The sequence below is a fragment of the Juglans microcarpa x Juglans regia genome, chromosome 8D (genome assembly GCF_004785595.1).
Source record: "Juglans microcarpa x Juglans regia isolate MS1-56 chromosome 8D, Jm3101_v1.0, whole genome shotgun sequence".
NCBI lineage: Eukaryota > Viridiplantae > Streptophyta > Magnoliopsida > Fagales > Juglandaceae > Juglans > Juglans microcarpa x Juglans regia.
In genome coordinates, this window is record NC_054608.1 from 22,026,943 (window position 1) to 22,043,356 (window position 16,414).

Below are 16,414 nucleotides of genomic sequence, written 5' to 3' on the forward strand. Positions count from 1 at the left end.
TCTCAAATGCATGCATCTCTCTATCCTCACTTCATAAAGCAACTTTTTAAGCACTAGACTAATCTCTTAAGCCAACTCTTTTCTTTATTTCTGTCACAACTCCCACTTAAATAAATGACGAAAAATTCTTCTTATTAGCCATTATTCACCACTTCACACTCCACACCTTATGAAAAACACTCTTACACCCTATGAAAAAAATAAAAATAAATTTTTACGTCATGTGTGAGATGTGTAATGTGAACAGTTGCTGATTTGTAGCAATATAAATGACACACCCTAGTACTACATAACATAGCTAAAGTCCTTCTATAAAACCCCCCCTCTTCCCTTGTAGCTCTCTCTCTTCAATTCACCTGAAAATTTAAGCCATGGAATCAAATGAAAGCAAGGGATTCCATGATCTACCTCATGCAAATGTCCTTTTACATTTCCAGAGTCTTTCTCACACCCACAAACACAATCACATCTTGAGCCTCCTGAACATGCAGCCAGATGAAGCTGAACACCATAGCCTATCCCATGCAAGCCTATCTCGAAATCCAGAGTCCATACCATTTTTCTTTACTAGATTCTTCCCTGACTCTCAAACTCATGCCCCACTACAAAAGTTATCTCCAAATGCATCATCTGATCTCAGTAATGACACCACTTCTGACAAAGCAAAAGACCTCCAACAAAGCATCATCAACGAGAGGAGGCTCAAAAGAATGATATCTAACAGAAATTCTGCTCGGAGATCGCGCCTGCGGAAAAAAAAGCAAATTGAAGGGCTCCAATATCAGGTTCAACAGGTCCAAATTTCGAATCAACATCTCTCCCAAAAGCTTATCCAACTATTTGAGTGCAACCAACAAATCCTCCAAGAGAATGCTCAGCTCAGGGAAAAAGTCTCTTCCCTTCAACTAGTCCTCACCGACGTGCTAACGCCTCTAGGCCGAAATGTGGAAGAGGACACTTGCAATGCAAATCGATCCACCACTGAAATTTGAGAAGAAAAATGGTCTGGAACATATATTCTATATCAGGTACAACATATAAATAGCCAAACAACAGCTTTGAAGGACATGATTTGGATCACCAACTTTTGTTGTGATGTTTGTGATCATTTTTAGATATATAGCCTAAAGATACCTTCGTGATTCTGAGAACATTAGTTGTCTGTGGTGTAAATATATCTCCATTTTCTTGCTGCATATATAAACACTTCAGCAGTTATGTGGGAATGAATTATATATGATGTCTCTGCTATCCCTTTTGTCAACCCTATTTCGTCTTCATCAAAACATTTCTTGTCTGTCGACTTGGGTAAACGAATTAAAGATATACATATATATATATATACATGTATATAATAAACAAGCATTTGTGACGATAACGACTATTTGCCACAAAAACAAACTCATTTTGACAGGAAATAATCATTTTCACTGAAAATAACTAATCACAAATAAACAGTTTTTTTGTAACTTTAATCATCGAGGTGATCCCCATGGAATCTTGATTAGGAAATAGAAGCAGAATTCATGAAAAGCAAGTTGCAATAGCGCAGGTAGTTTGTGATGCATAATGAAAATAATATTTAAAAAATTGAAAAGATAATATTTGGATTCTCAAAATTGATGTTGGACGGAGAGTTTAGGGTTTTGAATGCTCAAAATTTTACCCTTTGAACATTGTTAATGTGGTGTAATATATACTGACACAAGCATTGTATATGCACGATTAGCTAATTCATAGGATTACATGCTTGAGACAAAATATAGATTCAGATGCCTTTTTGTCTCCCCAACTCCCTAGAGATCTCCCGTTTAAGCTTCGCAATTTGTACGTTTCGATCATTTGAAAGAAGGAAGGATCCCAAAAAATTGATCTTTCTATTGATCCTTGAATCTCTTGTTGATTGATTAATAAAATTATATTTTGAATCCTTTTGCTTTTATAGGAAAATAACTTCATTTCATCAATAAAACAGAACAACAAAAACTGTTTATCAAGCCAAATAACATTTTCAACAAAAGGGGCAACACTATGCCACCAAACTTGCATATCAGTTGCACTCCATGCATGTCTTCCAAGCGTATGTGCTGCCACATTTGCTAATCTGCTTGCATATTGCAGTTTGCACTCCTTGAATCCTCGCATCAGCCTTCGAACCTCAAACACCAGTGTTTTCTGTCCGCTGCAAAAGACTCAGTACCACTATTGACCTCTTCTATCATCAATAAGCAATCACTTTCAAGGATAAGATGATCAAAATCTATGTTCACACATAGCTGTAAGCCTCTTAACATTGCCAATACCTCAATGCTTTCGGGACCAAGTACCTCACCTTCCATCTTGCTAACAGCCATAAGCACTTCACCACTAGAATCCCTTAAAATAGCCCCTACACCTGCTTTTTTCTGAATAAAAAACAAAGCCCCATCTGTATTAAATTTGAAGAAACCAGTAGGTGGGGGGGACCATTTGTAATCCACTCTCTGGATACTACCCTTCAAATGCACCTTAGAGACGGATTTAATCTTCTGAGAAAGGGCAAAACCCATCACCTGATGTGGAAGCAAAACCCATCATCTATATTTCGAATCCTGATTGTTAATGAGATCGATATGATTTCTAGATTAATTAAGAACAATCTTTCAATTGGTTAAAATTTATATCTTTAACAAAATTAGATCTTGACCCAGGGCCAACTTGCATGAGGAGAGGAGAGGAGAGGAGATCGTCCCCTCCCTTTGAACTCTCTCTTCCCCTTCAGCATGGTGCCCACACCTTTCCCTCCCTCCCCTGTTTTTGTTTTTGTATGTTTGATAACAAAAACATTCTGAAACAACCAAACAGAGCAGCTTTCAGAATTTGTCTTTCAAGTCCACCACGCTTCATCATGTAAATAATGAAATCACGTCATGGGTCCGATGGAAGAGATTAATATTGCACCACATAGACCAGAATCATTCTTTATCAAATTTGAAATTCAGATACCCATACGAAAATTGAATCTTTTCTTTCAATTTGTTTTGGTCAGGAGATCCACCTACAACTGAAAATGGATTAAGAACACAACTCCTACAACTTGTTAGCCTTCTGGTATGTCAAAGGTGAATAATACAGCAATCTCAGCAATCTTTTTTTTGAATTATTATCCAACTATTCAAGTTCAGCAATGCTAGAATTGTGTCGTCGACATGAAGCACATTCGGATGCTCTATATAAGCAATATAGCCATTATTATGCCAAGGTGTATGTTGAATGTAAATCCTGCCATATTTCGCACCAATTTGCAGCCTTCACTTTTTTAAAGTGTTCATGATGGCTAATAATAAGCTAAAGTTTCTGGAACCAAATGCATTGATAATTGCATAAATGTGTACATTGCTTACATTAAGTGGGAGTCTGAGGCAAAGTTGTGGTTCATTTCCGCTGGTAGCTTCTTGGTCCACAACATGCATTCAAGTATACACAATACCATATAGGTAGGTCAAAATGGCTGGGAATAGCGGAAAGAGATCTATCATTAGCCATTCTTCTTCAAAGGGTGCTTCCCATTGGAGATAGTAGTTGGGGATTCATCTGAATAAGCAGAACCGCTGCTTCTTTGATCTTCGAAACCCTGCACGGGGTCTGCATATGATCGAGTGCAAGGCCACCTATAGGGACTAAAACAGATCAGCTTCTGCTACAACAGGAGTAAATTCAAGTTCAGAAACACATGGTTCAATTTAGTAGTACCTGCTTGACTTTATGACCTCATCTTCTATTGTTATATCCCCATCATAAATGTTGCCTGCAAAATGACAGAAAAAACTCAATAACAACGAGAATGACAAAGATAATATCAACTAAAATGATGAAACATAAAGAAATTTATGTGCAACATAGTTTTCCACTACAATACAAAAGAATTGAAGTTTATCAAAATAACTTTTGACTGTGGTATGGAAAACCTATAGAAATTGAATCATTGTCTTGTGTTCTGAATTGCATTAGAACAGAAAAGTCGGTATTACAATACGAAAAACTTATATAATATGACGTCAACCTAGAATCTTTTTTTTTTTTTTGCAAGTAAAAATAAAGAAATTATCCATTCCATAGCATGAAACAAATATCAGAGAGAAACGACTATCAGGAAGATGCTGTACTTGCTTGAAATATGAGAAAAATAAAAAAATTGCCCACTGAACTTGCACTAGAGAAATTGTAGCAACAGCACGTTAAGAAGATAGCCAATACGTTGTATGATTTCCTATGCGATGACTAATGATGAGATTTTAATACAGGTTCAGAAAAAAATGGCTAAATCATGGTTACGTACAAAATGGTGTGAAAAAATAGGTCTATATAAGTAAAATGCAGTTGCATGATGTTCACAAAGGTATGTGGTACAGGGTGCCAACCATATGGCATTCAATAAACCATCATACAAATCTCAAAGTCCTGGGAGATAAAGTGAGCAATTTTTACAGCTTTTTTTTAAACAGAAGAAAATTAACAGGGAAAGAAATTAAAGCAGAAAAAACGGTTAATAACATTAAAATTTGAGATGCATCTTAGATTAATCAAACGAAATGTACAAGGGATAGGATTAGTTATATTAAAAGTACACGACAGAGAGAAAGATAGAGAGAGCTGTTGTATTGATAAAAGGCGTATAAGAAAACTGGCCGTCAAGAACATCTTCTTGCTAACAGATATACAGAGGGAACTCAAAAAATGCAAACCACTTGCCAAAATCTCAATAAAAACAAATCATATAAAGTCCTGCAAAGCACATGAGTATACGAAAAAAACACAGAATGATCCATATCAAACTTTTCAGAGAAAGGAAGAAGTTATAGCAAACATTGCTTACCACCATAAAGATTCTTCTTTGAGAAGTATTTTGCCATTAGCCGACAAGTGTAGTCAGCTTCATATTTCTTGAACCTCTCAATGTATTCTGTGCTGTCAAGATACCTGACAAAGAGCAAGGTATATCTATCATCTAGCCTCTGATACACATCTACAAATGGTACTCCATTTCTCTGAAAATAAGTGTCCTCATTGAAAAAAGGCCACTTTTCTTGAAGAAGAAGGATCAACAAATGCATTGATAACACACCTTTTTGTATTTTATTTTGTAATCTCAATTTCAAAGGTCTAAGAGGATAAAACATATTTCAAAGCAGCGGTTAATATAAAAAAGTGCACAGTTGTATGCATTTACTTATAATAATGAGCATGTTTTCCTTTAAATACAATTCAATAGGAAAACAAAGGGGGGCATCTTTTTATTTTACAGAAAATAAAACAAAATAATAACATTATGATATCACTTAAGCACAAAGAAGTAAGTAGAATACCAAGGAACAGAAAGAGCATTTGCTATCATTCTATAGATATGCTTGAACTAACAACTGAATCTAAGCTATACTGAATGGTTCTAAGTAACTCCATGTTCAAATCGCAAGATAGACAACTCATGTAAATTATCTAAAGTATGCCATTTCTATGTGCTTACCTGAGCAATATTCAATCACCAGCATCATCTATAAATGTAATTAAAGGAAATCCCTTGTGGGTAATATCAATGATTCCAACTAATGGATATGGTTGAATTGCAATCGGACACAATTTTCCCCAACCTTAAATATAGGTTAAATCCCAAGGAGGAGCACAAAGGAAGACAGTTGATCCCAAACCAATCTAAAGCAGAGATCAAAGGTAACAAAATCATTGTCTTAAACCTAGAAGTGACAATTAAAATGCTTCAACCATCTTTTGAAGGACAAAGAAATTCTCATGTACTGAGATTGGAGACAGCTTAAGTTTTAGTAAATTCTGTGTAGATTTCCAACCTACACTGCCTGTTTGGCATTTTTGGCCATTTTGACAAATAATTGTTGAACAGTTTATTGGGCATTTTTGTCCCATTTCATTAAACTCAGCATGTCAGAAACCTTTATTTATTTCGGAGCCACACTTGAAAGGAGGTTAGCTGGTTGGAAAATGATCTACATGTCTAAGGGGGGAAGATTAACTCTAATAAAAAGTACTTTGTCTAACCTTCCCACTTATTTCTTATCTCTTTTTCCGCTGCTGGCAAGGGTTGAAAGAAGATTTGAGAGTTTATTTCGGAATTTTTTAAGTGGAGGAGTTGAAAAAAAGTTTCATTTGGTTAGTTGGAAGGTTTGTCAACCGACTGATTGTGGTGGGTTGGGGATAAAAAATTTGAGATTGTTTAATAGAGCATTACTTGGGAAATGCTTTGGAGATACCACTTGGAAAGTAATGCCTTTTGGAAAAATGTTATTGATGTAAAATATGGTAGTTTGTGGGGAGGTTGGTGTTCTAAAGATACTAGAGGTGCGTATGGGGTGAGTTTGTGGAAGTTCACTAGAAAGGATAGAGGGGTATTTTCAAATCATATTAGATTGAAGGTGGAAGATAGGAAGGGGATACTTTTCTGGCATGACTTCTGGTGTGGGGATTCTTCACTTAAGCTGGACTTTCCCTCTCTTTTCAGAATTGCAGGGGATTAAAATGCAGCTGTAGGAAATTCTTTCTGTTGCATTGACAATAATATTCAGTGGAATGTATCTTTATCAGGGATGTTAATGACTGGGAAGTGGATGATGTTAAGGCTTTTCTGGAAAGACTTTACAGTTCAAAGTTGATGCTGGGTAGGGAGGACAGCATGCTGTGGATTCCTGCAGGAAATTCTAAGTTTTCAGTCTCACCTTTTTACAGAATATTAACCAGTCACAGGAGTTGTGAATTTCCCTGGAAAAACATCTGGAAAGTGAAAGTTCCTTCCAAGGTTGTTTTTTTTCTGTTGGGTGGTACCCTTGGGCAAAGTGTTGACAACTGAAAATCTTAGAAGGAGAAGTATGTACATTGTTGATTGGTGTGTCCTGTGCAAGAAGGATGGGAAATCTGTTAATCACCTCTTTCTTCATTGTGAAGTGGCCAGGTTCTTGGGGAATGAGGTTTTGAATCAGACTGTTTTACTTTGGGTAATGCCCAAGGAAGTGGTGGATTTATTGGTAGGGTGGAAGGGATTGAAGGGTAGCAAGAATACTGTTCATGTTTGGAAGACGATTCATTCTTGTCTCAGGAGGTGCCTATGGCTTGAAAGGAATGGGAGATGCTTCGAAGACAACGAACGTTCATTGGGAGAACTTAGGGATTTTTTCTTTAGTACTTTGAGTTTGTGGGCTAAAACTTTTGTAATGGAAGATAATTTCCAGAATCTGTTTAGTTTTCCTTTCGTTTTTGGAAAGTAGTAGATATTTCCTTTGTATACGTCCTATGTACTTGGGCTTATGCCTATTTCTTGGGAATAAAATCTTTTATTACTTATAAAAAAAAAAACTTGTATCAGCAGCATACTTCACAGATTCTAAGAGGGGTTTACCACCAAAGTTTTTTAAATATTGTTTAATTACAGTCATGTCTATCTATTGTCACGGTTCATAAAGATTTGACCCACATATTATTTGTCGAGCAAAATAACAATGCTCAATCTTACAACTTATGAACAACTCAATCTTTGTATTTTTCACACAACACACTTTCTAGTACCGTTGATACATATAAAAGGCTGTTTTTCGCAATTTAGTTTGCAGATACATACAATTCGAATTAGTAAATTCCTCATTTCCCACCCTTCAGTAATCCAATACAAAAAAGACATTTGCATAAGTTTATTTCCCTGAATCATTATAAAATATATTAGTCAAGCTTGTTTTGTGGGCTTCCTTTATGATCCATTTGGTTGCTCAGAATGATAGAAAAGCAAAGGAACTCACTTCCTTGAACATCAGAATTTTCACTATTTGAGAACCTTTATAAGTATTTGAATATACTCATATGCAATGAAAAAAATAATGCTACTTGGTCAATATATGTTTTAAGGCTGCATTTGGATGCTGACATGATCTCAAATAATCTGAATTGATCTATGAATAGTACTATTTTGTAGATCTTATTGAGATGCGTTTCAATCTAAATAGGTTGAGATACCTGTTTAAATATATGAAGTAGGTTGTAATAAGTTTAACTTTTCTATAGGAAGTTGAAAAAGTAGTAGCTCCCATTAATAATTGGGTTGAGATGAGTTTAACAACTAAACACAGTCTTAGAGTGGGTTAAGGCAGATTCTTTACTTTGTCCCTACGCTTGCATTGATTTCCCGAGCAACCAAATAGATCTTAAGTGAAACCCGGTTGCAAATAAGGTCTATTCTTATTTACACCACACAGATAAAAGAAAAACGAAGAATGTGTTCCAAACGGGATTAATCTTAAAACCAGGAAAAGAAATATACTCATCCCAAAACTTTGTATGGATATACATTCAATAAATGACAAAGGAAAGTCAGACAAGTATAAATATAAGACACTAACTCGAAGTTCTCGGGCAAGTCAGGTTCTTTCTCGTCCAAAGTAAGAGTTCCTCCATTATGCGTTGCTCCCTCAACCTTACAAAGAGAAGAAACCCTAATAGAAATCATTACACATAACACAAACATACTTTAAAAAATAAACAGAGAGAGAGAGAGAGAGAGAGAGAGAGAGAGAGGACCTGGGGCTTCTGTGTGTGAGAGGTGGTGGGGCTGGTGGCGGAGTTCTCGGAATTGGAGGCTGAGGGAGGTGACGACGGAGGCGGTGAGCTCGATGGCACGCTGGCCATTGCTTCAGATTTTGGAGGTTTAGAAGGGTAGAGGCGCCGGGGGGGTGGGTGGTGCTAATTGCTTCTTTTGTTCCACGTTTTCTTTCTTTCCAGAGAAAAGTCAGACCGATGAACGTAAAATTATAAATTAGTTTTTTTTTTTCTTTTTTAATTGACAAGTACACGGCGATGGTGGGGATATTTGCTTAAGAAAAACTCTAGAAAACCTCCTACTATTCTATTCATACAACTTCCACATACTACATGATTAGAAAAAAAAAAAAAAAAAACTTCCACATACTACATATTTTTTAATTTTTATTATTTTTTCTTTTATTAAATATTTAAGGTATGAATAATGAATAAAAAAAATTAAATTATTTTAAAAAGAATAAACTCAAAAAAAAATTTTAAAAATATTAAAATTTAAAAAAATGTGGTGTGTAGAGGATGAAGAGGTTGTGTAGAGAAAATATTTCAGCTTATCATCTTTACATATTATACATTGAACTTATTTTAATTTTTTTATAATAGATGTATAATATATAAATTATAAGTAAAATAACTCAATTAGTTTAACAATAATAAAAATTAATATTAAAATATGTAAAGTGTGTGGTGTGGATGATGAGTAAAATCTCTCAAAAACAAATTTTTTTGAAATGGAATTACTTTTTTTTATAAAGAGACTGTACATAATTTATCTATTTGAAATTTATACAAATCATTTCTCTTATTAAAATAAAATAAATAATGAGGTTTTTATTTTTATTTCATGCATAAAAATTAATAAGGGAGCATAAAATATGTGACATGCACATGTTTCTTTTAAGAGTGTGTTTGGATGTTGAACTAAGTTGAGTTGAGTTGAGTTGAGAGAATAAAATATTGTTAGAATATTATTGTTTATTATTATTATTATTATTTTAGAATTTGAAAAAGTTGAATTATTTATTATATTTTATATTGGTATTTGAAAAAATTGTGATGATGAGTTGAGATGAGTTGGTATTTTCATCTGTCTTTTACTTTTTACATGCTCAATAAATATATATAATTTTTAAAATAGATTAGGAAACTTCCTCCAACCCAGTTTGAAACAAAATTTTAATCCTTTCTTATTGATGAAGTGTGAAGGGAAGGGGTAAATTTTAATCCTTTCTTGTTGGGAATGAATGTGTCCTGAAAACAATTTGCAATTTGCAATTTTTACATTTTAAATTATTGAATTTGGAGAAATTAATTTGAGCATTTAGCAGGTTGTTTTAAGTCTATAAATTATATCCAAAACGGTAATAGAATTGGGCGGTCTATTTGAGAAATTCTAAGGCCCGGTTTGGATACACAAAATAATCTCATCTCATCTCATTTTATCATTACAATTTTTTTTAAACTTTCATATAAAATATAATAAACAACTCAACTTTTTTAAATCTCAAAATAAAAATTATATTAAAATAAAATATTTTAATAATATTTTATTTAATTTTAATAAAACATTTCATTTTATTTCATCTAAACTGCGTAACTAAACGAGAGCTTTAATCTATGATTATGATAATGATCATAGGTAAGAGATTTCAAATTGACATGTCAGTTTAGAGACAATAATTAGATCATATTAATCTCTCTGCTGGCTGTAACCCAATAAATAGATCGAAATCACAAGTCTCTATGCTGATCACACGTAAAGATTACCACTAAAATTTGCAAGTATAGAAACTCTACAAACAGGGTGCTATACATTGGGTGCCCACACCACACTTTTAGATGCTACTTTTTCACTGGAATTAAAGAGAAGGTTATGAGATTACTTTACTGTGCCTTTGATTAAAAGAATACCACTACTCTGTTGTGCATATGATATCAGTATCATTTTTATATATTTTTCTTATTAGCATCAATCTCCTGGAACAACATCTCGACTAATCTCAACGGTGCACAGCAAATGATTTCAATATCATAAACCAACAACGGCCTAGTTTAGCAAATTATGCACTTTGGAATAACCACATGAAAATTGAAATCCATAATGTATGACATATTTGTGGATTATCGCCAGGATACACCATTTCAGATGCTTATAAAGTGGTGATAACTAGAGTGATTTGTTAATACCCACAATATTCTACTTCATTTTAATTATCACATAAAAATGAAGTTTCATAAAGATAGTAGCATCTATATTGATATTTCATTTATGTAATTTTGAGTCAATTTGTTGATGAAATTTATTGGCATGCTTGGGAAAGAGATGATATGAGAATTTTGTGAATTGTAGTAAGATAATTTGTTAATAGTAGTGAGATAAGTATTTATTGTGTTTTGAAAAAAGAAAGAGAAAAATTTGAATAAAAAATATTATAAAGTTAAAATATTGTTAGAATATTATTTTTTAATATTATTTTTGTTTTGAGATTTCAAAAAATTGAATTATTTATTGTTTTTGGTTTGAAAAGTTAGGAAAGTTCTGATGATTAGTTTAAAAAAGTTGTAACGATTAGTTTGAAAGTGTTTATGTTCGGATAATTTTTGGGAATGAAGTGAGATGGAATGAGATGAGATAAAATGGGTTGTGATGAAAAATGTTTTCAAATATCCCCTTAATGCCAACGAAGTTGTTGTATTTTAATTATCACATAAAAATAAAGTTTCATAAAGATATTAGCATCTATATTGATCTTTTAGTTATGTAATTTTGAGGACGAAATTTATTTAATGTCAACGAAGTTGTGGTTGTCAAAAATATTTTAGAAGATTGTTAAAAATCCAACCATTAATCCAAAAGTCTTAGGACTATTGGATACTAATTTAGTTAAATATTTAACCTTTGTGATCATAACATTCTACCATACTTCTGAATCTGATATCCATGACGATCCACTCTATGAACACTAACTCGATAGTAGCTCTTTCCCTCTATCAGTATTTAATGACTTAACACTACAAATACATAGTACTAAGGCATTTTTATCTAATCTATGGATCACCCCTGCATGACTTGAACTTGTGACATAATTCTTACTCTCATACTAATTGTTAAGGACTCAACTATTAATCTAAAACCTTAGAACTATTGGATACTAATTTGATTAAATTTTTAACATTCAGCATCATAACAAAGGTGGTGTTAAAGTGATAATTATATTATAGAAGATCATAAAGATTATCGGGATTATAATTTGTAATTAAATCATGAATCTGACTCGACAAGGAGGTCTTAGAGTGTTCATCTGACTGGAACAAAATTATGACTCGACCCAGTTTCAAACAGGTCGAAAAGTGTTTTGAATTGAATTCATGTTTCAGCAAAAATTCTGACTAGGGGCGAAGAAGTTTCAGTCCGAACTGAAAAAACCAACCAGACTAACTGGTTCGGTCCCCGAAACTGTATGTGGTCGATTTTAGTGCCACAGATGGTGGACCAAATGGGTTTCAGTCCAATCCCGAGGTTTGTGATTTTTAGACCAAATCGAAACCGACCAAACTATATTTATTTTTTTTAAAAATATATATTTTTTATTTATATAATATAATAATTGTATTAGTTAATTATGTGATTTTCATCTAATCTATTATCATTGACCATATAAAATGTTAAATAATATATGTTATCAATTAATAATATATCATAAATCATATTATGATTTATGTTATTATATGTAGATACATTCATACATACTCTACTATTTACACTTAATTAAATTAATACTAATTAGGTAATTTTTTTTTTAAAATACCTAAGTTAAGCATGAATAATCTATGTACAATAAAATTATTTGATATTCATTAATTATATATAAAATGTAGGATATTATAAATAATTATACATATTAAAGAGTAAAATTTAAGTTAGTAAATAATAACTATCAACATCATAAATATAATTATAGTGAAATATTTTTTTAATGAATTAGTTACATGATTTACATTAATAATTTACTTAATTTTAATTTTAATAATTTAAATAAATTTTTAATCATTTATTTTAAAAAAATGAAATAAAATAACTAGACCAGATCCATAGGACCATAGCTATCGGTATGGTCCACTAGGGGTGATCAATCCACTGGATCGTTTTACACCCCTAATTCTGATCCGACTCATGTTTCCGAGAAAAAAGTGATTTTCCAATTCACTCCCTCCCTCCATCTTTACCTTTTGGTTTTCTTTTTTTTTTTTTTTTTTTTTTCCCAGTTTAAGGGAACGTACTCCGGATAAACCTTTTTAAGAAAATTACAAATAATACGGAGGAACTAAAAGCCCATAAAACTTAGTACAAAAAATATATCTATTGGAGACAGAGCCGGGGTAGACAACTAAAGCAACCCCCGGGAGTAGGCCCCCCAAAAGGAAAAAAAAATTATATTATGACCTTAAAAAATAAATTATAAAAAAAATATTGATTAGCATAAAAGATGGAAATATTTTTACCTAAAATAAAATCAATCTTAAATAGTAAAATTTGGTAAAAATAAAATAAAACCAGTAAATATAAAAGCTTTACTAAAAAAAATCTTACTCAAAATATACAAAATTTTTAGACAACAGTGAAATTGGAATAGAAATAGCAAAATGATGATATATTACTCTTGAATATTTTATAAAATATGATGTTTATTTTGATATCGATGACCTTATTTGTTTTCATAATAAAATATTAAAAGAAGTATATATACGAATAACGAATAATATTTTATTTACAAAAAAAATTAGATTCTCTTTCAAATTGTTATAGTAATTATAGATATTATTAATTCATATTTGTTTTGCATTTCAGAAAATTTTAATAAAATTTTATTATTTAATATTTAAATATTATTATCATTTTTAAATTAAAACGTTATGTACTTTATGGTTGCCTTAGGCCACAAAATACAATGAGCCCTCCCTGATTGGAGAGTGAATCCATCCTCAAAGTGCAGTGTGGGGTGGCATCTTCTAATTTCAGTTTGACATGGAGCTTACAGTACTTAGCCATAAGGCCTCATTTAGATGTTGAGATGAGATAAGATAAAAAAAATTGTGAATAATAGTGAAATGATTTATAAATAGTAGTAAAATAGTTTAAATTAAAATATTTTATGAGATATTAGAATATGAGATAAAAAAATAATAAAAATATTATAAGGTTAAAATATTATAAGAATATAATTTGAAATTTGAAAAAGTTGAATTTTTTTGTGTTTTGTTTGGAATTTTGAAAAAGCTGTAATGATTAGGTAATGATTAGATAAAAAAAATTAAATATTTAAAATTGAAGAATGTTTGTGCTTGAGTGATGTTTGAATACTGAGATCATCTCAACATTTTAACCAACCCGGTTAAGTCTTTATATGGAGCTAGGAAGTCTCTTGTTAAGCTTTAGAGAGTACTCTTCCTTGGCAATGTAAGTTGTAATTTCAATACCAACTAGTTAAACACCCCCCAAAAAGTATTTGTATTGAATCAAAAATTTGTAAACAAACACAATGTTTCCCAAGAGAGAGCTAGAGAGACTTGGATGGAGATGTAAAGAGACTATGATGGCGAGGTAGGCTAGGGTTTCCAACTTTCCACTACAAGAGACAGAGAGCCAGCGAGCTAAGAAAGAAGAAACTGAGACGTAAATCGACTTAGGCATTAATCAAGAGCAAAATGACAGCGTATAACAATGGTTTCAAGTGATTCGGAATTATAAACAGTTATCGGGTATAAACCGATACCCAAACTGAAATTTTCCGAATTTGGATTTCCATATTTGATTTTTGACTTGTTAATATTGAGTTTGTTAATTTGTCTCAGGTCAAGTCGAAATGGTTGGGTTGGGGAAATGAGGTTGGATGGACAAATATTTTCCCAGTTGGATTGGGCTTGATCCATCTTACAGAGGCCCCCAAACGAAGCACCACAGGCCCAGCGAGTATCGCACGAAGGATCAAATAGTAAAACTACGTAGAGATATCAATATATTCGAATCACATTAATTATGGATTAATGATGTAATCGTCAAGGGAATCTCGAACCTTCCTAAAGAGGATAAACATCCACGATACTCGCCCACGATGCTGTTTCCCTCTTTGGCCTATCCAAGGCCCAATATTCAGCACCGTCAAAATAACTGGAGAGGATCGTGTTGTTATACTATCCTTATCGGTCAAGTGAACACATCTATATAACTGATACCAATTGGTGATTTGAGGTAACTCTTTAACCCCATTGATTTTATACTTCACTATTATAAACACTGACTAAGCCATTGAAGGTGTTTTCAACCCACCGAGCCCCTATGCTTCTTTCAGTGTAGGTTGATTGAGTTCATTGGCAGTAGTGCGAAACATGTTCTTAACAGTTGGCGACGTATATAAAATCTAGTCGGTAACCTTAGCGTATTTTTCATATGCCTGCTACAATGCATTCTCAAGTGACATGCAATCAAGAAGTTACCACGATAAACATGGAGGGAAGATTTGTAGAGATGGAGGACAGAATGAAGAAGATGGTGTTGGAGATGGAGAATCTCCAGTGGGAAAATGAAATCCTGAGGCAAAGGAACACTGATTCTGGGGAAAGTGTTGAACCAAGCCAAAACGATCGAACCGAAGCGGAATCACAAAGTGCTGGCAGGGTGGCTGCCGACGATGAGGATAATAAGAGCATTCACAACAAGTAGCGCAACCTCGTGGATAAATATGAAGAAATGGCCAAGAAGATAGGAGCATTGTCTTTGGTCGACCAGTTGCTCAGTAGCATGGATCTCCCTTACAATGTCGAGGTTATGGCCACACCGCTCCCACCTAAATTCGAAGTTTCACAAATGGAGATGTACGACGGATCTAAGAACCCGATCGAACATCTAGAGATGTTTAAGGCTCACATGATGCTCCAAGGCTTTCCTCTTGACGATTAAGGGGTCAGCCAGGGGATGGTTTGAAGTTCAGCAGCAAAACACCATTGACATTTTCGAGGAGCTGGGAAAACAGTTCCTAACGCAATTTATGGTCAATAGGAGAAGAACACCACGACCGCCTAACTTCTCACCGTAAAACAACAAGATGATGAGAGCTTGAAGGCTTACCTTTCCCTGTTCAACAAGGAGCGCATGTCCGCGGATGACCAAAATGAGAAGATTACACTAGCAACACTTCTGGACAACATTTGGCCTAGGAGTCCTTTCATGGCGAAATTGGTGGAAAAGACCCCTGCCATGCTACGAGGTGCGACGCCAGAAGGCCATGACCATCTCCTTTAATGAGAATCACCGTGAGGGGGTGATTTACCCCCACACCGACACCTTAGTGGTAACAATGCCAGTCACCCACTTAACCACCTGAAGAATTTTAATAGATAATGGAAGTTCAGCCGACATACTTTTTGGGAAGTGTTCGCAAAGATGAGAATCGACCAAAGCCGGTTGTGCCCATTGCCAACACTCCTAAGGGGATTCTCGAGGGAGACCATATAACCTTAGGGTTCCATAATCCTACTTGTGACAGTCGGGTCAGGGACATGCATAACTACCACTATGGTGAACTTCTTGGTGGTCAAAACTCATTCCTCCTATAATGCGATCATCGAACAACCGACCTTCAACAACCTGAGGGCCGTAGCTTCAAAGTACCACTTGAAAATGAAGTTTCCGAAGGAACTAGGCGTAGGAGAAGTGCGTGGCGAGCAAGTACTAGTGAGAGAATGCTACGTGCAAGAACTCAAAGATGGGGGAAAGGAGGTGCTTACAACGGAACCACTTGCAACCGGGCCATGAGTTCCACCCCCACCT

General features: G+C 33.9%; 2 protein-coding genes across 2 annotated transcripts; one reads left to right on the forward strand and one right to left on the reverse strand.

Moving 5' to 3' along the window:
- The first annotated feature begins 325 nt into the window (after positions 1–325).
- Positions 326–1,260, forward strand: LOC121243618 (basic leucine zipper 43-like). Its single transcript, XM_041141742.1, has one exon. The coding sequence runs from the start codon at positions 372–374 to the stop codon at positions 990–992; it is 621 nt and encodes a 206-aa protein (XP_040997676.1). The 5' UTR covers positions 326–371; the 3' UTR covers positions 993–1,260.
- Positions 1,261–3,333: 2,073 nt separating this feature from the next.
- Positions 3,334–8,862, reverse strand: LOC121243619. Its single transcript, XM_041141743.1, has 5 exons — positions 8,569–8,862; positions 8,391–8,464; positions 4,856–4,959; positions 3,733–3,787; positions 3,334–3,650 (listed from the first exon to the last, which is right to left on the reverse strand). The coding sequence occupies exons 1-5, from the start codon at positions 8,674–8,676 to the stop codon at positions 3,518–3,520; spliced, it is 474 nt and encodes a 157-aa protein (XP_040997677.1). The 5' UTR covers positions 8,677–8,862; the 3' UTR covers positions 3,334–3,517.
- Positions 8,863–16,414: the final 7,552 nt, after the last annotated feature.